General features: G+C 38.6%; 1 protein-coding gene across 1 annotated transcript in view; it reads left to right on the forward strand.

Moving 5' to 3' along the window:
* Nucleotides 1-4,963: 4,963 nt before the first annotated feature.
* TMEM8B (transmembrane protein 8B) overlaps nt 4,964-25,919 on the forward strand; it is a 156,389-nt gene continuing 135,433 nt past the window's right edge. The window contains exons 1-3 of the mRNA XM_053699635.1: nt 4,964-4,984; nt 5,096-5,229; nt 16,971-17,242. Of these exons, the coding sequence (XP_053555610.1) occupies nt 4,964-4,984; nt 5,096-5,229; nt 16,971-17,242 (427 nt within the window). The remainder of the gene's footprint in view (nt 4,985-5,095; nt 5,230-16,970; nt 17,243-25,919) is intronic.

A 25,919-nucleotide genomic window follows, 5' to 3' on the forward strand; every position in this document is an offset into this window, starting at 1 on the left:
TAATTCGAGGGACGCGATCTTGGATGACGTCCTTTAAAGGAACCTTCATTCGTTGTTAGACCCTCGGCCGAGGAGGATGTTCCACGTCGGAGGTCTTGAAGATGGAGCCGCGGATGGATGAAGACTTCTGCCGGATGGAGGACCTCTTCTGCCCCGCTTTGATGAAGATTTCGGCCGGATGGAGGGCCTCTTCTGCCTGCTTGGATGAAGACTTCGGCCAGATGGAGGATCTCTTCTGCCCCGATCGGATGAAGACTTCTGCCCGGCTGGAGGACCACTTCTGCCCACATTGGATGAAGAGTTCGGCCCGGTTGGGTGAAGACGGCTCAAGGTAGGGTGATCTTCAGGGGGGTAGTGTTAGGTTTATTTAAGGGGGGTCGGGTGGGTTTTAGAGTAGGGGTGTGTGGGTGGTGGGTTGTAATGTTGGGGGGTATTGTATTGCTTTTTTTTACAGGTAAAAGAGCTGATTACTTTGGGGCAATTCTCTGCAAAAAGCCCTTTTAAGGGCTGGTAAAAGAGCTGGTTACTTTGTAATTTAGTTTAGGGTAAGGAAATTTTTATTATTTTGGGGGGCTTTTTTATTTTATTAGGGGGCTTAGATTAGGTGTAATTAGATTAAAATTCTTGTAATATTTTTTTATTTTTTGTAATTTAGTGTTTGTTTTTTTATTTGTAATATAGTTTAGTTTATTTAATTATATTTTAGTTTAGATAATTGTAGTTAATTTATTTAATTAATTGATTGATAGTGTAGTGTTAGGTGTATTTGTAACTTAGGTTAGGATTTATTTTACAGGTAATTTTGTAATTATTTTAACTAGGTAGCTATTAAATAGTTATTAACTATTTAATAGCTATTGTACCTAGTTAAAATAAATACAAATATACCTGTAAAATAAATATAAATCCTAAAATAGCTACAATGTAATTATTAATTATATTGTAGCTATTTTAGGGTTTATTTTACAGGTAAGTATTTAGTTTTAAATAGGAATACTTTAGTTAATAATATTAATATTATTTAGATTTATTTCAATAATAATTAAGTTAGGGGGGTGTTAGGGTTAGACTTAGGTTTAGGTGTTAATATATTTAAAATAGGTGGCGGCGGTGTATGGGGCTCAGATTAGGGGTTAATAAATTTAATATAGCTGGCGGCGGTGTAGGGGGATCAGATTAGAGGGTAATAAATATAATGTAGGTGGCGGCGGTGTATGGGGCTCAGATTAGGGGTTAATAAATTTAATATAGCTGGCGGCGGTGTAGGGGGATCAGATTAGGGGTTAATATATTTAATGTAGCTGGCGGCGGTGTAGGGGGATCAGATTAGGGGTTAATATATTTAATGTAGCTGGCGGCGGTGTAGGGGGATCAGATTAGGGGTTAATATATTTAATGTAGCTGGCGGCGGTGTAGGGGGATCAGATTAGAGGGTAATAAATATAATGTAGGTGGCGGCGGTGTAGGGGGATCAGATTAGGGGTTAATATATTTAATGTAGCTGGCGGCGGTGTAGGGGGATCAGATTAGGGGTTAATATATTTAATGTAGCTGGCGGCGGTGTAGGGGGATCAGATTAGAGGGTAATAAATATAATGTAGGTGGCGGCGGTGTAGGGGGATCAGATTAGGGGTTAATATATTTAATGTAGCTGGCGGCGGTGTAGGGGGATCAGATTAGGGGTTAATATATTTACTGTAGCTGGCGGCGGTGTAGGGGGATCAGATTAGGGGTTAATATATTTAATGTAGCTGGCGGCGGTGTAGGGGGATCAGATTAGGGGTTAATATATTTAATGTAGCTGGTGGCAGTGTAGGGGGATCAGATTAGGGGTTAATATATTTAATGTAGCTGGCGGCGGTGTAGGGGGATCAGATTAGGGGTTAATATATTTAATGTAGCTGGTGGCAGTGTAGGGGGATCAGATTAGGGGTAATAAATATAATGTAGGTGGCGGCGGTGTAGGGGGATCAGATTAGAGGGTAATAAATATAATGTAGGTGGCGGCGGTGTAGGGGGGTCAGATTAGGGGTTAATATATTTAATGTAGCTGGCGGTGGTATAGGGGGATCAGATTAGAGGGTAATAAATATAATGTATCTGGCGGCGGTGTAGGGGGGTCAGATTAGGGGTTAATATATTTAATGTAGCTGGCGGTGGTGTAGGGGGATCAGATTAGGGGTTAATATATTTAATGTAGCTGGCGGCGGTGTAGGGGGATCAGATTAGGGGTTAATATATTTAATGTAGCTGGCGGTGGTGTAGGGGGATCAGATTAGGGGTTAATATATTTAATGTAGCTGGCGGTGGGGTAGGGGGATCAGATTAGGGGTTAATATATTTAATGTAGCTGGCGGTGGGGTAGGGGGATCAGATTAGGGGTTAATATATTTAATGTAGCTGGCGGTGGTGTAGGGGGATCAGATTAGGGGTTAATATATTTAATGTAGCTGGCGGTGGTGTAGGGGGATCAGATTAGGGGTTAATATATTTAATGTAGCTGGCGGCGGTGTAGGGGGATCAGATTAGAGGGTAATAAATATAATGTAGCTGGCAGCGGTGTAGGGGATCAGATTAGAGGGTAATAAATATAATGTAGCTGGCAGCGGTGTAGGGGATCAGATTAGAGGGTAATAAATATAATGTAGGTGGCGGCGGTGTAGGGGATCAGATTAGAGGGTAATAAATATAATGTAGGTGGCGGCGGTGTAGGGGATCAGATTAGAGGGTAATAAATATAATGTAGGTGGCGGCGGTGTAGGGGATCAGATTAGAGGGTAATAAATATAATGTAGGTGGCGGCAGTGTAGGGGATCAGATTAGAGGGTAATAAATATAATGTAGGTGGCAGCGGTGTAGGGGATCAGATTAGAGGGTAATAAATATAATGTAGCTGGCAGCGGTGTAGGGGATCAGATTAGAGGGTAATAAATATAATGTAGGTGGCGGCGGTGTAGGGGATCAGATTAGAGGGTAATAAATATAATGTAGGTGGCGGCGGTGTAGGGGATCAGATTAGAGGGTAATAAATATAATGTAGGTGGCGGCAGTGTAGGGGATCAGATTAGAGGGTAATAAATATAATGTAGGTGGTGGCGGTGTAGGGGATCAGATTAGAGGGTAATAAATATAATGTAGCTGGCAGCGGTGTAGGGGATCAGATTAGAGGGTAATAAATATAATGTAGGTGGCGGCGGGGTCCAGGAGAGGCGGTTTAGGGGTTAAACACTTTATTAGGTATATCGGTGGGGGATTGCGGTTGACAGGTAGATAGACATTGTGCATGCGTTAGGTGTAAGTTTTTTTTTTTGTAGGCATTTTAGGGAGTTACGGTGCTCCAATACTCAGCGCAAGGCCTGCTACAGGTGCATTTTTTGGCGAGGTGAAAATGGAGTAAGATTTCTCCATTTTCGCCACGTAAGGCCTTGCGCTGTATATTGGATACCAAACTGCGCGTGTTTTGTATATCACTCTATGGGCCAAAAAACTACGGCTGAAGGGTGAAATATACGAGTGCAATTTCTATGTTACGCCGTATATGTGATACCAAACAAGCGCAAAATTTGGCGTCGCCGGCTTTTGCGGGCGACGCTGCATATTGGATCGGGCCCGCGCTGTGTTATAAAAACAGACCCGCTCAGAAGAGCACAGAGAGCGGATCTGAAAAACAGTCATTTTTAAAAAAAAAAATTAAAGGGAATATTAGGTTTTATAAAGATAAGGCTAATGCACTATGAGCAGAATTATATAACATTATTTTTGAGGTTTACTGACACTTTAAGAGTTTAAGGGTTGGGTAATTTACCTATAAAAAATATTATGGAAATAAATGTTTAAGGAAAGTTAAGATTGTTTAAGTCAGAACTGAAGTAATTTTTAGACTAGGTGTATATGAAGGACATTCCGCATCATGAAATCCCTATGCAGTTTTAAGTAGTAAAAATTGTATTGATATAATTGTGGGACACATTTATCGTTATCAGTAATATGTATGCATATGTATTTGCTTGTTTATGCAATTGAATTCTCACAATAAATATTTATAAAAAAGATCCTCAGGCAAATGCAAACAATGCTCCAAAGGCAAAGATCCCCTTCCTTGATACATTCTTTCCTCCAGATATTGTCTTGAGCCTCAGACATGGGGTGGGGTGGCCAAGAGAGTATAGTTCATCTCCAGCACTCCTCCAACTACCTTACTGGGTGCAGCTTAAATACCTCTACTACAGCTACTGATGGTCACTTGAGCCCTCAGCGGTGCTCACACCCACCGTAGAGCAGAGGCACCTTCACATCTCTAACTAACGTCAAGGTGCTCCCTGTTTGTTTGTGGGGACACTGGACCCACCTGGTGCCACATAAGCCCTATGCAGATCTACCCCCTTTATTAACCTCTCATGCCCTCCACAATGTCCAGCACCCTAGTTTCTCTTCTTATTAGTGCTTCCAAAACTTAAAAACCACACAGTCCAACTCAACACTGGGCATTTTTCAGGGTTCCCTGCTTTATGGCGCCATTTAATACCTACAGCAGTCCCTCTTGGTACCTCTAGTGTCTATTGCATATCCATTACAGCACACATCTGCTTCGCATTAGCACCTAATTCATTATCAATTTTTGTGAATCAAAGAATTGACAAATTGACCAACCAGTTTCAGAAAAGCCACACCAGATTTATTACTGAGGAACTCTCAGACTCCTCCTGCAGGTTTGCTCCTCTAACGGACTACAGTATTTCCTCCACCCAACATAAACTCTTGCTAGAGGAGAAGTGAAAAGGGTTTCACTGACACCTTATAATAAAATACTCCAGAGAATACTGTGCACTTCTGTGAGAGAGGATTATTTAGGAATGATAAACAGACGTACCACCCTGACAAGCTGGTCAGTATTACATTGGTGTAGCATCGCTGTGCATAATAGGTAAAGGCAAACATTCCTTGTCGTGCTCAGAGAGGTGCGATGGGTTCAGTGATTAGTGCAGTGAGTGGGAGAGACTGTTGTTGATTCTCTAAACGTCCCTATCTTTCTCTCTGGCTTTTTTACTCTCTAATGCTTTACCTGCCCTTATCATAATCTCTTCCTGTACCACAGGGCCTGCACGATGAGTGCCAGTATCTGTTCCAGCCTCAGCTCATTGTACAGAGAGTTGTGGGGGTACCAGTGCTGTACCCAGGGTATGCAACAGAGCAGATGCTGCCGGCTCACAACCGCTCTGCACTCTACAAGTAAGTCTAAAATAAATGTAGCCAATGTACTTGTAAATTGTACCCAAGGCAAATGCTATAACACACCCAGTTACTCTCCATAGAAACACACACACATCCATTCACATACAAACACAGGCACACAGTCACTCACACATACAAACACAGGTACACAGCTATTCAGTCACATACATACAAACACACACACATCCATTCACATACAAACACAGGCACACAGTCACTCACACATACAAACACAGGCATACAGTTACTCAAACATACAAACACAGGCACACAGTCACTCACACATACAAACACAGGCACACAGCTATTCAGTCACATACATACAAACACACACACATCAATTCACATACAAACACAGGCACACAGTCACTCACACATACAAACACAGGCACACAGTCACTCACACATACAAACACAGGCACACAGTCACTCACACATACAAACACAGGCACACAGCTATTCAGTCACATACATACAAACACACACACATCAATTCACATACAAACACAGGCACACAGTCACTCACACATACAAACACAGGCACACAGTCACTCACACATACAAACACAGGCACACAGTCACTCACACATACAAACACAGGCACACAGCTATTCAGTCACATACATACAAACACACACACATCCATTCACATACAAACACAGGCACACAGTCACTCACACATACAAACACAGGCACACAGCTATTCAGTCACATGCATACAAACACACACACATCCATTCACATACAAACACAGGCACACAGTCACTCAAACATAGGCACACAGTCACTCACACATACAAACACAGGCACACAGTCACTCACACATACAAATACACACACATCCATTCACATACAAACACAGGCACACAGTCATTCACACATACAAACACAGGCACACAGTCACTCAAACATACAAACACAGGCACACAGTCACTCACACATACATACAAACACACACACACACATCCATTCACATACAAACACAGGCACACAGTCACTCAAACATACAAACACAGGCACACATTCATTCAAACATACAAACACAGGCACACAGCTATTCAGTCACATACATACAAACACACACACATCCATTCACATACAAACACAGGCACACAGTCACTCAAACATACAAACGCAGACACACAGCTATTCAGTCACATACATACAAACACACACACACATCCATTCACTTTCACATACAAACACAGGCATTCACTTTCACATACAAACACAGGCACACAGTCACTCAAACATACAAACACAGGCACACAGTCACTAACACATACAAACACAGGCACACAGCTATTCAGTCACATACATACAAACACACACACATCCATTCACTTTCACATACAAACACAGGCACACAGTCACTCACACATATAAACACAGACACACATCTATTCAGTAACATACATACAAACACACTTCACTTTCACATACAAACACAGGCACACAGTCACTCACACATATAAACACAGACACACATCTATTCAGTAACATACATACAAACACACTTCACTTTCACATACAAACACAGGCACACAGTAACTCAAACATACAAAAACAGGCACACAGCTATTCAGTCACATACATACAAACACACACACACATCCATTCCCTTTCACATACAAATATAGGCACACAGTCACTCACACATATAAACACAGACACACATCTATTCAGTAACATACATACAAACACACACACATCCATTCACTTTCACATACAAACACAGGCACACAGTCACTCAAACATACAAAGGCAGACACACATCTATTCAGTCACATTCATACAAACACACACACATCCATTCACTTTCACATACAAACACAGGCACACAGTCACTCAAACATACAAACACAGACACACAGTCACTCAAACATACAAACACAAACACACATCTATTCAGTCACAATCATACAAACACACACACACACACATCCATTCACTTTCACATACAAACACAGGCACATAGACACTCACACATATAAACACAGACACACAGTCACTCAAACATACACACAAAGGCACACAGTCACTCAAACATACAAACACAGGCACACAGTCACTCACACATATAAACACAGACACACATCTATTCAATAACATACATACAAACACACACATCCATTCACTTTCACATACAAACACAGGCACACAGTCACTCACACATATAAACACAGACACACAGTCACTCACACATACAAACACAGGCACACAGCTATTCAGTCACATACATACAAACACACACACATCCATTCACTTTCACATACAAACACAGGCACACAGTCACTCAAACATACAAACGCAGACACACATCTATTCAGTCATATTCATACAAACACACACACATCCATTCACTTTCACATACAAACACAGGCACACAGTCACTCAACACATACAAACACAGACACACAGTCACTCAAACATACAAACACAGACACACATCTATTCAGTCACAATCATACAAACACACACACATCCATTAACTTTCACATACAAACACAGGCACATAGACACTCAAACATACAAACACAGGCACACAGCTATTCAGTCACATACATACAAACACACACACATCCATTCACTTTCACATACAAACACAGGCACACAGTCACTCACACATATAAACACAGACACACATCTATTCTATCACATACAAACAAACACACACACATCCATTCACATACAAACACAGGCACACAGTCATTCAAACATACAAACACAGGCACACAGCTATTCAGTCACATACATACAAACACACACACATCCATTCACATACAAACACAGGCACACATTCACTCAAACATACAAACGCAGGCACACAGCTATTCAGTCACATACATAAAAACACACACACACATCCATTCACTTTCACATACAAACACAGGCACACAGTCACTCAAACATACAAACACAGGCACACAGCTATTCAGTCACATACATACAAACACACACACATCCATTCACATACAAACACAGGCACACAGTCACTCACACATACAAACACAGGCACACAGCTATTCAGTCACATACATACAAACACACACATCCATTCACTTTCACATACAAACACAGGCACATAGACACTCAAACATACAAACACAGGCACACAGCTATTCAGTCACATACATACAAACACACATCCATTCACTTTCACATACAAACACAGGCACATAGACACTCAAACATACAAACACAGGCACACAGCTATTCAGTCACATACATACAAACACACACACACATCCATTCACATACAAACACAGGCACACAGTCATTCATTCAAACATACAAACACAGGCACACAGCTATTCAGTCACATACATACAAACACACACACATCCATTCACATACAAACACAGGCACACAGTCACTCACACATACAAACACAGGCACACAGCTATTCAGTCACATACATACAAACACACACACACATACATTCACTTTCCCATACAAACACAGGCACACCGTCACTCACACATACAAACACAGGCACATAGCTATTCAGTCACATACATACAAACACACACACACACATCCATTCACTTTCACATACAAACACAGGCACATAGACACTCAAACATACAAACACAGGCACACAGCTATTCAGTCACATACATACAAACGCACACACATCCATTCACTTTCACATACAAACACAGGCACACAGTCACTCACACATACAAACACAGACACACAGTCACTCAAACATACAAACACAGGCACACAGCTATTCAGTCACATACATACATACAAACACACACATACATTCACTTTCACATACAAACACAGGCACACCGTCACTCACACATACAAACACAGGCACACAGCTATTCAGTCACATACATACAAACACACACACATCCATTCACATACAAACACAGGCACACAGTCACCCACACATAAAAACACAGACACACAGCTATTCAGTCACATACATACAAATACACACACATCCATTCACTTTCACATACAAACACAGGCACACAGTCACTCAAACATACAAACAAAGGCACACAGTCACTCAAACATACAAACACAGGCACACAGTCACTCACACATACAAACACAGGCACACAGCTATTCAGTCACATACATACAAACACACACACATCCATTCACATACAAACACAGGCACACAGTCACTCAAACATACAAACGCAGGCACACAGCTATTCAGTCACATACACACAAACACACACACATCCATTCACTTTCACATACAAACACAGGCACACAGTCACTCACACATATAAACACAGACACACATCTATTCAGTAACATACATACAAACACACACATCCATTCACTTTCACATACAAACACAGGCACACAGTCACTCACACATATAAACACAGACACACAGTCACTAACACATACAAACACAGGCACACCGCTATTCAGTCACATACATACAAACACACACACATCCATTCACATACAAACACAGGCACACAGTCACTCAAACATACAAACGCAGGCACACAGCTATTCAGTCACATACATACAAACACACACACACATAGATTCACTTTCCCATACAAACACAGGCACACCGTCACTCACACATACAAACACAGGCACATAGCTATTCAGTAACATACATACAAACACACACACACATCCATTCACTTTCACATACAAACACAAACACACAGTCACTCAAACATACAAACACAGACACACATCTATTCTATCACATACATACAAACACAGGCACAAAGTCACTCACACATATAAACACAGAGACACATCTATTCAGTCACATAGATACAAACACACACACATCCATTCACTTTCACATACAAACACAGGTACATAGACACTCAAACATACAAACACAGGCACACAGTTATTCAGTCACATACATACAAACACACACACATCCATTCACTTTCACATACAAACACAGGCACACAGTCACTCACACATACAAACACAGACGCACATCTATTCAGTAACATACATACAAACACACACACATCCATTCACTTTCACATACAAACACAGGCACACTGTCACTCAAGCATACAAACAAAGTCACACAGTCACTCACACATACAAACACAGGCACACAGCTATTCAGTCACATACATACAAACACACACACATCCATTCACATACAAACACAGGCACACAGTCACTCACACATACAAACACAGGCACACAGCTATTCAGTAACATACATACAAACACACACACATCCATTCACTTTCACATACAAACACAGGCACACAGTCACTCACACATATAAACACAGGCACACATCTATTCTATCACATACAAACAAACACACACACATCTATTCACTTTCACATACAAACACAGGCACACAGTCACACACACATATAAACACAGGCACACATCTATTCTATCACATACAAACAAACACACACACATCCATTCACTTTCAAATACAAACACACACACACATTTTGATTGTCACATACAAACACACAGTCACACTCACATACAAACACACACAGTCACCCCCACATAATATATATACTGTATATATATATATATATATATATATTTATTTAGTGTGAGTGTGACACTGTTTGTATATGAAAGTGAACATGTGTGTGTGTGTGTGTGTGATTGCTTGCATGTGATGATTGTGTGTGTTTGTACATGAAAGTGACTGTGTGCGTCTGTGCTTGTAAATGACTGTTTGTTTATATGTGAGTGAGTGTCTGTGTTTGTATATGAGTGAGTGTGTGTGTCTGTGTTTGTAAGTGAGTGAGTGTGTGTGTCTGTGTTTGTATGTGAGTGAGTGTTTTTCTGTGGTTGTATGTGAGTGAGTGTGTGTGCCTGTGGTTGCATGTGAGAGTAACTGAGGGTGTTTTGTATGTGAAAGTGACTGTGTGTAGGTTCTTCTATGTGATAGTGTCTGTTCACCAACAATCTGTAAGCAGTCAGTTTTTCAAGTAGAAAAAAAGAGAAGTGTGGATTCAACACCTAAAAACTCTTCATCCAATAGGTAAACAAAGATTGTGACCTTCACGTGTTTTTATAAATAATAGAAGATACATTTATAGTTCTTTAATATAGATGTTTTATTGTTTCACATTCTTAAAGGGACATAATACTCATATGCTAAATCACTTGAAACTAATGCAGTATAACTGTAAAAAGCTGACAGGAAAATATCACCTGAGCATCTCTATGTAAAAAAGGAAGATATTTTACTTCACTATTTCCTCAGCTCACCAGAGTAAGTGCTGTGTAAAAAGTTAAAATTCAGCTGCTGCTCAGCTGCAGGCAAAAAAAAAAAAAAAATGAAGAAATTGGTATTAAAAGGAAAAAGGAGAGAGAAGAACGAGGATAACGGAGGGGATAAGAAGGGCAATAGGGATGAAAGATGGGAAGTGAGAGAAAGATAGGAATGAGAACTATTGAATAGTATTGGTTGGATTCGGGAGGGTGTGTTGCGGGGTTTTCTCTGGGGTTTTTTCCCCTCGTCCCTTCTTTTGTTAAGCCTATGTTTATAGGTGTTTTGCCTATAATATGATTTGTATACGTGATATTGTTATATTTTATTTTATCCAACAGTGTGTTACATACTAGACCAGATATATAAAAATGTGAGATTATAGCAATGGGTGCTATGTTAATATATCTGTGTATAATTATGTTTGCTTTCTTTAAATACCCTGGGTGGTGTTTTGTAGAAAACTGGTATAATGTATATACACTGATGGCTATAAATAAATAATAATACAAATTACAGACACATGCAAGTGACTCTAATATACAGACACATGCAGGTACTCTAATATATAGACACATGCAGTCACTCTAATATACAGACACATGCAAGTCACACTAATATACAGACACATGCAGGTACTCTAATATATAGACACATGCAGTCACTCTAATATACAGACACATGCAATTCACTCTAATATACAGACACATGCAGGTACTCTAATATACAGACACATGCAGTCACTCTAATATACAGACACATGCAAGTCACACTAATATACAGACACATGCAGGTACTCTAATATATAGACACATGCAGTCACTCTAATATACAGACACATGCAAGTCACACTAATATACAGACACATGCAGGTACTCTAATATATAGACACATGCAAGTCACACTAATATACAGACACATGCAGGTACTCTAATATATAGACACATGCAATTCACTCTAATATACAGACACATGCAGGTACTCTAATATACAGACACATGCAGTCACTCTAATATACAGACACATGCAAGTCACACTAATATACAGACACATGCAGGTACTCTAATATATAGACACATGCAGTCACTCTAATATACAGACACATGCAAGTCACACTAATATACAGACACATGCAGGTACTCTAATATATAGACACATGCAGTCACTCTAATATACAGACACATGCAAGTCACTCTAATATACAGACACATGCAAGTCACTCTAATATACAGACACGTGCAGGTACTCTAATATACAGACACGTGCAGTCACTCTAATATACAGACACATGCAAGTCACTCTAATATACAGACACGTGCAGGTACTCTAATATACAGACACATGCAGGTACTCTAATATACAGACACATGCAGTCACTCTAATATACAGACACATGCAAGTCACTCTAATATACAGACACGTGCAGGTACTCTAATATACAGACACATGCAGGTACTCTAATATATAGACACATGCAGTCACTCTAATATACAGACACATGCAAGTCACACTAATATACAGACACATGCAGGTACTCTAATATATAGACACATGCAGTCACTCTAATATACAGACACATGCAAGTCACTCTAATATACAGACACATGCAGGTACTCTAATATATAGACACATGCAGGTACTCTAATATATAGACACATGCAGGTACTCTAATATATAGACACATGCAGGTACTCTAATATATAGACACATGCAAGTCACTCTAATATACAGACACATGCAGGTACTCTAATATATAGACACATGCAGTCACACTAATATACAGACACATGCAGGTACTCTAATATATAGACACGTGCAGGTACTCTAATATATAGACACATGCAAGTCACTCTAATATACAGACACATGCAGGTACTCTAATATACAGACACATGCAGTCACACTAATATACAGACACATGCAGTCACACTAATATACAGACACATGCAAGTCACTCTAATATACAGACACATGCAGTCACACTAATATACAGACACATGCAGTCACACTAATATACAGACACATGCAGTCACACTAATATACAGACACATGCAAGTCACTCTAATATACAGACACATGCAGTCACACTAATATACAGACACATGCAGTCACACTAATATACAGACACATGCAGTCACACTAATATACAGACACATGCAAGTCACTCTAATATACAGACACATGCAGTCACACTAATATACAGACACATGCAGTCACACTAATATACAGACACATGCAAGTCACTCTAATATACAGACACATGCAGTCACACTAATATACAGACACATGCAGGTACTCTAATATACAGACACATGCAGGTACTCTAATATACAGACACATGCAGTCACACTAATATACAGACACATGCAAGTCACTCTAATATACAGACACATGCAGGTACTCTAATATATAGACACATGCAGTCACACTAATATACAGACACATGCAAGTCACTCTAATATACAGACACATGCAGGTACTCTAATATATAGACACATGCAGTCACACTAATATACAGACACATGCAAGTCACTCTAATATACAGACACATGCAGGTACTCTAATATATAGACACATGCAAGTCACTCTAATATACAGACACATGCAAGTCACTCTAATATACAGACACATGCAGGTACTCTAATATATAGACACATGCAGTCACACTAATATACAGACACATGCAGGTACTCTAATATATAGACACGTGCAGGTACTCTAATATATAGACACATGCAAGTCACTCTAATATACAGACACATGCAGGTACTCTAATATACAGACACATGCAGTCACACTAATATACAGACACATGCAGGTACTCTAATATACAGACACATGCAGTCACACTAATATACAGACACATGCAAGTCACTCTAATATACAGACACATGCAGTCACACTAATATACAGACACATGCAGGTACTCTAATATACAGACACATGCAGGTACTCTAATATACAGACACATGCAGTCACACTAATATACAGACACATGCAAGTCACTCTAATATACAGACACATGCAGGTACTCTAATATATAGACACATGCAGTCACACTAATATACAGACACATGCAAGTCACTCTAATATACAGACACATGCAGGTACTCTAATATATAGACACATGCAGTCACACTAATATACAGACACATGCAAGTCACTCTAATATACAGACACATGCAGGTACTCTAATATATAGACACATGCAAGTCACTCTAATATATAGACACATGCAAGTCACTCTAATATACAGACACATGCAGGTACTCTAATATATAGACACATGCAAGTCACACTAATATACAGACACATGCAAGTCACTCTAATATACAGACACATGCAAGTCACTCTAATATACAGACACATGCAGGTACTCTAATATATAGACACATGCAGGTACTCTAATATATAGACACATGCAAGTCACTCTAATATACAGACACATGCAGGTACTCTAATATATAGACACATGCAAGTCACTCTAATATACAGACACATGCAGGTACTCTAATATATAGACACATGCAAGTCACTCTAATATACAGACACATGCAGTCACTCTAATATACAGACACATGCAAGTCACTCTAATATACAGACACATGCAGGTACTCTAATATATAGACACATGCAAGTCACTCTAATATACAGACACATGCAAGTCACTCTAATATACAGACACATGCAAGTCACTCTAATATACAGACACATGCAGGTACTCTAATATATAGACACATGCAGGTACTCTAATATATAGACACATGCAGGTACTCTAATATATAGACACATGCAGGTACTCTAATATATAGACACATGCAGTCACTCTAATATACAGACACATGCAGGTACTCTTATATACAGACACATGCAGTCACACTAATATACAGACACATGCAAGTCACTCTAATATACAGACACATGCAGGTACTCTTATATACAGACACATGCAGTCACACTAATATACAGACACATGCAGGTACTCTAATATACAGACACATGCAGGTACTCTAATATATAGACACATGCAAGTCACTCTAATATATAGACACATGCAAGTCACTCTAATATACAGAGACATGCAGGTACTCTAATATATAGACACATGCAAGTCACTCTAATATACAGACACATGCAGTCACTCTAATATACAGACACATGCAAGTCACTCTAATATACAGACACGTGCAGGTACTCTAATATATAGACACATGCAAGTCACACTAATATACAGACACATGCAAGTCACTCTAATATACAGACACATGCAAGTCACTCTAATATACAGACACATGCAGTCACACTAATATACAGACACATGCAAGTCACTCTAATATACAGACACATGCAAGTCACTCTAATATACAGACACATGCAAGTCACTCTAATATATAGACACATGCAAGTACTCTAATATATAGACACATGCAGGTACTCTAATATATAGACACATGCAGGTACTCTAATATACAGACACATGCAGGTACTCTAATATATAGACACATGCAGGTACTCTAATATATAGACACATGCAAGTCACTCTAATATACAGAGACATGCAGGTACTCTAATATATAGACACATGCAAGTTACTCTAATATACAGACACATGCAAGTCACTCTAATATACAGACACGTGCAGGTACTCTAATATATAGACACATGCAAGTCACTCTAATATATAGACACATGCAGTCACACTAATATACAGACACATGCAAGTCACTCTAATATACAGACACATGCAAGTCACACTAATATACAGACACATGCAGGTACTCTAATATATAGACACATGCAGGTACTCTAATATACAGACACATGCAGTCACACTAATATACAGACACATGCAAGTCACTCTAATATACAGACACATGCAAGTCACTCTAATATATAGACACATGCAAGTCACTCTAATATACAGACACATGCAAGTCACTCTAATATATAGACACATGCAAATCACTCTAATATATAGACACATGCAAGTCACTCTAATATATAGACGCATGCAGGTACTCTAATATATAGACACATGCAAGTCACTCTAATATACAGACACATGCAGTCACACTAATATACAGACACATGCAGTCACACTAATATACAGACACATGCAAGTCACTCTAATATACAGACACATGCAAGTCACACTAATATACAGACACATGCAAGTCACTCTAATATACAGACACATGCAGTCACACTAATATACAGACACATGCAGTCACACTAATATACAGACACATGCAAGTCACTCTAATATACAGACACATGCAGTCACACTAATATACAGACACATGCAAGTCACTCTAATATATAGACACATGCAGTCACACTAATATACAGATACATGCAGTCACTCTAATATACAGACACATGCAAGTCACTCTAATATATAGACACATGCACATATGTGGCCTCTCTCACATAAACAGACCCACATGGGCTCATATGCACAGACATATGTGGCTGCTAAATAATTTCTGAATTAACTTATTTAATTTTCTGTCCACCACAGAGTCTTTGTTCCACAATTCACTTCCGGGTTACAAGTTCGTCTGTTGGACTGCCGGGCTGGGTTTCGGTCAGGGGAAAGCTGCCCTCTTCTTCTGAGAGTTCGTGCCAAGGCACCCCCATTGCACAATTCATCCAATCAGGACTGCTCATCCCCTACAGGATGCCAACTCCTCACCCTCCTCCCTCTCTGGGAACACTGGTATTATGTCTTGGTCGAGAGGACTGGAGCTGTGGGCACTGCAGTCTACTTCCGTCTCACCACAAAACTGCAAGGTTAGAGACCGAGATAGCACACGAGGGACACAGTGACATGTATGTGCTGGAACAACAAGAGAGTAGTTAGGAACAGTATTACTGATAGTGTTAGTGCAGGTGACTTAGTGGTACATCTAGTATGGTCTGTATCTAGTTACATGACATATTGTCAGTTATGTATTGTCTGTAGCTAGTTACATGACATATTGTCAGTTATGTATTGTCTGTAGCTAGTTACATGACATATTGTCAGTTATGTATTGTCTGTAGCTAGTTACATGACATAGTGTCAGTTATGTATTGTCTGTAGCTAGTTACATGACATATTGTCAGTTATGTATTGTCTGTAGCTAGTTACATGGTTGTCTCTAATCATTATTGTACCATGATTCTGTTCTAACTACTAAATACAAGTTGTCCCTGCCTCATGATACAATAATGACTAGGGACAACTTGTTTTTAGTAGCTATAACAGCATCATGGTACAATAATGACTAGGGACAACTTGTTTTTAGTAGCTATAAGAGAATCATGGTACAATAATGACTAGAGACAACTTGTTTTTAGTAGCTATAAGAGAATCATGGTACAATAATGACTAGAGACAACTTGTTTTTAGTAGCTATAAGAGAATCATGGTACAATAATGACTAGGGACAACTTGTTTTTAGTAGCTATAACAGAATCATGGTACAATAATGACTAGGGACAACTTGTTTTTAGTAGCTATAAGAGAATCATGGTACAATAATGACTAGAGACAACTTGTATTTAGTAGCTACAACAGCATCATGGTACAATAATGACTAGAGACAACTTGTATTTAGTAGCTATAACAGCATCATGGTACAATAATGACTAGGGACAACTTGTATTTAGTAGCTATAACAGAATCATGGTACAGTAATTACTAGAGACAACTTGTATTTAGTAGCTACAACAGCATCATGGTACAATAATGACTAGAGACAACTTGTATTTAGTAGCTATAACAGAATCATGGTACAGTAATTACTAGAGACAACTTGTATTTAGTAGCTATAACAGCATCATGGTACAATAATGACTAGAGACAACTTGTATTTAGTAGCTACAACAGCATCATGGTACAATAATGACTAGAGACAACTTGTATTTAGTAGCTATAACAGAATCATGGTACAGTAATTACTAGAGACAACTTGTATTTAGTAGCTACAACAGCATCATGGTACAATAATGACTAGAGACAACTTGTATTTAGTAGCTATAACAGAATCATGGTACAATAATGACTAGACACAACTTGTATTTAGTAGCTATAACAGAATCATGGTACAATAATGACTAGACACAACTTGTATTTAGTAGCTATAACAGAATCATGGTACAATAATGACTAGAGACAACTTGTATTTAGTAGCTATAACAGAATCATGGTACAATAATGACTAGGGACAACTTGTATTTAGTAGCTATAACAGCATCATGGTACAATAATGACTAGGGACAACTTGTATTTAGAAGCTATAACAGAATCATGGTACAATAATGACTAGAGACAACTTGTATTTAGTAGCTATAACATAATCATGGTACAATAATGACTAGACACAACTTGTGTTTAGTAGCTATAACAGCATCATGGTACAGTAATTACTAGAGACAACTTGTATTTAGTAGCTACAACATAATCATGGTACAATAATGACTAGACAACTTGTATTTAGAAGCTATAACAGCATCATAGTACAATAATGACTAGAGGCAACTTGTATTTAGTAGCTATAACATAATCATGGTACAATAATGACTAGAGACAATAATGACAAGAATTCTGGTTTTGCTATACAGGCGCGCAGAGCGCTATGGCTTAAATCATGGTCAGCTGACGCGACTTTAAAATCTAAGCTACTTAACATTCCCTTCAAGGGGCAGACCCTATTCGGGCCTGGTTTGAAGGAGATTATTGCTGATATCACGGGAGGAAAAGGTCGTGCCCTTCCTCAGGACAGGTCCAAATCTAGGGCCAAACAGTCTAATTTCCGTGCCTTTCGAAACTTCAAGGCAGGTGCGGCATCAACTTCCTCTAATAATAAACAAGAGGGAACTTTTGCTCAATCCAAGACGGTCTGGAGACCAAACCAGACCTGGAAAAAAGGTAAGCAGGTCAAAAAGCCTGCTGCTGCCTCTAAGACAGCATGAAGGAACGACCCCCTATCCGGTAATGGATCTAGTAGGGGGCAGACTTTCACTCTTCGCCCAGGCGTGGGCAAGAGATGTTCAGGATCCCTGGGCGTTGAAAATTATATCCCAGGGATATCTTCTGGACTTCAAAGCTTCCCCCCCAAAAGGGAGATTTCACCTTTCACAATTATCTGCAAACCAGATAAAGAGAGAGGCATTCTTACACTGTGTACGAGACCTCCTAGTTATGGGAGTGATCCATCCAGTTCCAAAGGAGGAACAGGAACAGGGTTTTTACTCAAATCTGTTTGTGGTTCCCAAAAAAGAGGGAACCTTCAGACCGATTTTGGATCTAAAGATCTTAAACAAATTCCTCAAAGTTCCGTCGTTCAAGATGGAAACTATTCGTACAATCCTACCACTGATCCAGGAGGGTCAATATATGACTACAGTGGATCTAAAGGATGCTTATCTTCACATTCCGAAACACAAAGATCATCATCGGTTTCTCAGGTTTGCCTTTCAAGACAGGCATTACCAGTTGTAGCTCTTCCCTTTGGATTAGCTACAGCCCCAAGAATCTTTACAAAGGTTCTAGGGTCGCTTTTGGCGGTCCTAAGGCCGCGGGGCATAGCAGTAGCCCCTTATTTAGACGACATCCTGATACAGGCGTCAAACTTCCAAATTGCCAAGTCTCATACGGACGTAGTACTGGCATTTCTGAGGTCGCATGGGTGGAAAGTGAACGAGGAAAAGTGTTCTCTATCCCCACTCACAAGAGTTTCCTTTCTAGGGACTCTGATATCTTCCCTGGTGGCTATCTCGGGTCCATCTGTCCAAAGGTATGACCTTCGCAGGCCAGATTGGACTATTGTAACAACAAATGCCAGCCTTCTAGGTTGGGGTGCAGTTTGGAACTCCCTGAAGGCTCAGGGATCGTGGACTCAGGAGGAGTCTCTCCTTCCAATAAATATTCTGGAACTAAGAGCGATATTCAAGGCTCTTCAGGTTTGGCCTCAGTTAGCAACTCTGAGGTACATCAGATTTCAGTCGGTCAACATCACGACTGTAGCTTACATCAACCATCGAGGGGGAACAAGAAGTTCCCTAGAGATGTTAGAAGTTTCAAAAATAATTCACTGGGCAGAGATTCACTCTTGCCACCTATCAGCTATCCATATCCCAGGTGTAGAGCACTGGGAGGCGGATTTTCTAAGTCGTCAGACTTTTCATCCGGGAGAGTGGGAACTCCATCCGGAGGTATTTGCACAACTGATTCTCCGTTGGGGCAAACCAGAACTGGATCTCATGGCGTCTCGCCAGAACGCCAAGCTTCCGTGTTACGGATCCAGGTCCAGGGTTTCCAAGGCGACACTGATAGATACTCTAGCAGCGCCCTGGTCTTTCAACCTGGCTTATGTGTTTCCACCGTTTCCTCTGCTCCCTCGACTGATTGCCAAGATCAAGCAGGAGAGAGCATCGGTGATTCTGATAGCACCTGTGTGGCCATGCAGGACCTGGTATGCAGATCTAGTGGACATGTCATCCTTTCCACCATGGTCTCTGCCTCTGAGACAGGGCCTTCTACTTCAGGGTCCTTTCAACCATCCAAATCTAATTTCTCTGAGACTGACTGCCTGGAGATTGAACGCTTGATTTTATCAAAGCGTGGCTTCTCCGAGTCAGTTATTGATACCTTAATACAGGCACGAAAGCCTGTCATCAGGAAAATTTACCATAAGGTATGGCGTAGATATCTTTATTGGTGTGAATCCAAGGGTTACTCATGGAGTAAGGTCAGGATTCCTAGGATTTTATCTTTTCTCCAAGAAGGTTTGGAAAAAGGATTGTCAGCTAGTTTCTTAAAGGGACAGATTTTTGCTCTTTCTATTCTTTGCACTAGCGTCTGGCAGATGTTCCAGACGTTCAGGCATTTTGTCAGGCTTTAGTTAGAATCAAGCCTGTGTTTAAACCTGTTGCTCCACCATGGAGCTTAAACTTGGTTCTTAAGGTTCTTCAAGGAGTTCCGTTTGAACCTCTTCATTCCATAGATATCAAACTTTTATCTTGGACAGTTCTTTTTTTTTTTTTTTTGGTAGCTATTTCCTCGGCTCGTAGAGTCTCTGAGCTATCTGCCTTACAATGTGATTCTCCTTATCTGATTTTTCATACGGATAAGGTAGTCCTGCGTACCAAACCTGGGTTCTTACCTAAGGTGGTATCTAAAAGAATATCAATCAAGGGATTGTGGTTCCATCCTTGTGTTACACAATCTGGACGTGGTCCGTGCTTTAAAGTTTTACTTACAAGCTACTAAAGATTTTCGTCAAACATCTGCTTTGTTTGTTGTCTACTCTGGACAGAGGAGAGGTCAAAAGGCTTTGGCAACCTCTTTTTCTTTTTGGCTAAGAAGCTTAATCCGCTTAGCCTATGAGACTGCTGGACATGGTACAATAATGACTAGGGACAACTTGTTTTTAGTAGCTATAAGAGAATCATGGTACAATAATGACTAGAGACAACTTGTATTTAGTAGCTATAACAGAATTATCGTACAATAATGACTAGAGACAACTTGTATTTAGTAGCTATAACAGAATCATGGTACAATAATTACTAGAGACAACTTGTATTTAGTAGCTATAACAGAATCATGGTACAGTAATTACTAGAGACAACTTGTATTTAGTAGCTATAACAGCATCATGGTACAATAATGACTAGATACAACTTGTATTTAGTAGCTATAACAGAATCATGGTACAATAATGACTAGAGACAACTTGTATCATAGTAGCTATAAGAGAATCATGGTACAATACTGACTAGAGACAACTTCTATTTAGCAGCTACAACAGAATCATGGTACAGTAATTACTAGAGACAACTTGTATTTAGTAGCTATAACAGCATCATGGTACAATAATGACTAGGGACAACTTGTATTTAGTAGCTATAACAGCATCATGGTACAATAATGACTAGAGACAACTTGTATTTAGTAGCTATAACAGAATCATGGTACAATAATTACTAGAGACAACTTGTATTTAGCAGCTATAACAGAATCATGGTACAGTAATTACTAGAGACAACTTGTATTTAGTAGCTATAACAGAATCATGGTACAGTAATTACTAGAGACAACTTGAATATAGTAGCTATAACAGCATCATGGTACAATAATTACTAGGGACAACTTGTATTTAGTAGCTATAACAGAATCACGGTAGAATAATGACTAGAGATAACTTGTATTTAGTAGCTATAACAGAATCATGGTAAAATAATGACTAGGGACAACTTGTATTTAGTAGCTATAACAGCATCATGGCACAATAATGACTAGGGACAACTTGTATTTAGTAGCTATAACAGAATCATGGTACAATAATGACTAGAGACATCTTGTATTTAGTAGCTATAACAGAATCATGGTACAGTAATTACTAGAGACAACTTGTATTTAGTAGCTATAAAAGAATCATGCTACAATAATGACTAGAGACAACTTGGATTTAGTAGCTATAACAGAATCATGGTACAATAATGACTAGGGACAACTTGTATTTAGTAGCTATAACAGAATCATGGTACAATAATGACTAGAGACATCTTGTATTTAGTAGCTATAAAAGAATCATGCTACAATAATGACTAGAGACAACTTGTATTTAGTAGCTATAACAGAATCATGGTACAATAATGACTAGAGACAACTTGTATTTAGTAGCTATAAAAGAATCATGCTACAATAATGACTAGAGACAACTTGGATTTAGAAGCTATAACAGAATCATGGTACAATAATTACTAGAGACAACTTGTATTTAGTAGCTATAACAGAATCATGGTACAGTAATTACTAGAGACAACTTGTATTTAGTAGCTATAACAGCATCATGGTACAATAATGACTAGATACAACTTGTATTTAGTAGCTATAACAGAATCATGGTACAATAATGACTAGAGACAACTTGTATCATAGTAGCTATAAGAGAATCATGGTACAATACTGACTAGAGACAACTTCTATTTAGCAGCTACAACAGAATCATGGTACAGTAATTACTAGAGACAACTTGTATTTAGTAGCTATAACAGCATCATGGTACAATAATGACTAGGGACAACTTGTATTTAGTAGCTATAACAGCATCATGGTACAATAATGACTAGAGACAACTTGTATTTAGTAGCTATAACAGAATCATGGTACAATAATTACTAGAGACAACTTGTATTTAGCAGCTATAACAGAATCATGGTACAGTAATTACTAGAGACAACTTGTATTTAGTAGCTATAACAGAATCATGGTACAGTAATTACTAGAGACAACTTGAATATAGTAGCTATAACAGCATCATGGTACAATAATTACTAGGGACAACTTGTATTTAGTAGCTATAACAGAATCACGGTAGAATAATGACTAGAGATAACTTGTATTTAGTAGCTATAACAGAATCATGGTAAAATAATGACTAGGGACAACTTGTATTTAGTAGCTATAACAGCATCATGGTACAATAATGACTAGGGACAACTTGTATTTAGTAGCTATAACAGAATCATGGTACAATAATGACTAGAGACATCTTGTATTTAGTAGCTATAACAGAATCATGGTACAGTAATTACTAGAGACAACTTGTATTTAGTAGCTATAAAAGAATCATGCTACAATAATGACTAGAGACAACTTGGATTTAGTAGCTATAACAGAATCATGGTACAATAATGACTAGGGACAACTTGTATTTAGTAGCTATAACAGAATCATGGTACAATAATGACTAGAGACATCTTGTATTTAGTAGCTATAAAAGAATCATGCTACAATAATGACTAGAGACAACTTGTATTTAGTAGCTATAACAGAATCATGGTACAATAATGACTAGAGACAACTTGTATTTAGTAGCTATAAAAGAATCATGCTACAATAATGACTAGAGACAACTTGGATTTAGAAGCTATAACAGAATCATGGTACAATAATGACTAGAGACAACTTGTATTTAGTAGCTGTAACAGAATCATGGTACAATAATGACTAGAGACAACTTGGATTTAGAAGCTATAACAGAATCATGGTACAATAATGACTAGAGACAACTTGTATTTAGTAGCTATAACAGCATCATGGTACAATAATGACTAGAGACAACTTGGATTTAGAAGCTATAACAGAATCATGGTACAATAATGACTAGAGACAACTTGTATTTAGCAGCTATAACAGAATCATGGTACAGTAATTACTAGAGACAACTTGTATTTAGTAGCTATAACAGCATCATGGTAAAATAATGACTAGAGACAACTTGTATTTAGTAGCTATAACAGCATCAAGGTACAATAATGACTAGGGACAACTTGTATTTAGCAGCTATAACAGAATCATGGTACAATAATGACTAGAGACAACTTGTATTTAGTAGCTATAACAGAATCATGGTACAATAATGACTAGAGACAACTTGTATTTAGTAGCTATAACAGAATCATGGTACAATAATGACTAGAGACAACTTGTATTTAGTAGCTATAAGAGAATCATGGTACAATAATGACTAGAGACAACTTGTATTTAGTAGCTATAAGAGAATCATGGTACAATACTGACTAGAGACAACTTCTATTTAGCAGCTATAACAGAATCATGGTACAGTAATTACTAGAGACAACTTGTATTTAGTAGCTATAACAGCATCATGGTACAATAATGACTAGAGACAACTTGTATTTAGTAGCTATAACATAATCATGGTACAATAATTACTAGAGACAACTTGTATTTAGTAGCTATAACAGAATCATGGTACAGTAATTACTAGAGACAACTTGTATTTAGTAGCTATAACAGCATCATGGTACAATAATGACTAGAGACAACTTGTATTTAGTAGCTATAACAGCATCATGGTAAAATAATGACTAGAGACAACTTGTATTTAGTAGCTATAACAGAATCATGGTACAATAATGGCTAGGGACAACTTGTATTTAGTAGCTATAACAGAATCATGGTACAATAATGACTAGAGACAACTTGTATTTAGTAGCTATAACAGAATCATGGTACAATAATGACTAGAGACAACTTCTATTTAGCAGCTATAACAGAATCATGGTACAGTAATTACTAGAGACAACTTGTATTTAATAGCTATAACAGAATCATGGTACAATAATTACTAGGGACAACTTGTATTTAGTAGCTATAACAGAATCATGATACAATAATGACTAGAGACAACTTGTATTTAGTAGCTATAACAGAATCATGGTACAATAATGACTAGGGACAACTTGTATTTAGTAGCGATAACAGCATCATGGTACAATAATGACTAGAGACAACTTGTATTTAGTAGCTATAACAGAATCATGGTACAATAATTACTAGAGACAACTTGTATTTAGTAGCTATAACAGCATCATGGTACAATAATGACTAGGGACAACTTGTATTTAGTAGCTATAACAGCATCATGGTACAATAATGACTAGAGACAAC

This window comes from Bombina bombina, chromosome 2 (genome assembly GCF_027579735.1).
Source record: "Bombina bombina isolate aBomBom1 chromosome 2, aBomBom1.pri, whole genome shotgun sequence".
Lineage (NCBI taxonomy): Eukaryota > Metazoa > Chordata > Amphibia > Anura > Bombinatoridae > Bombina > Bombina bombina.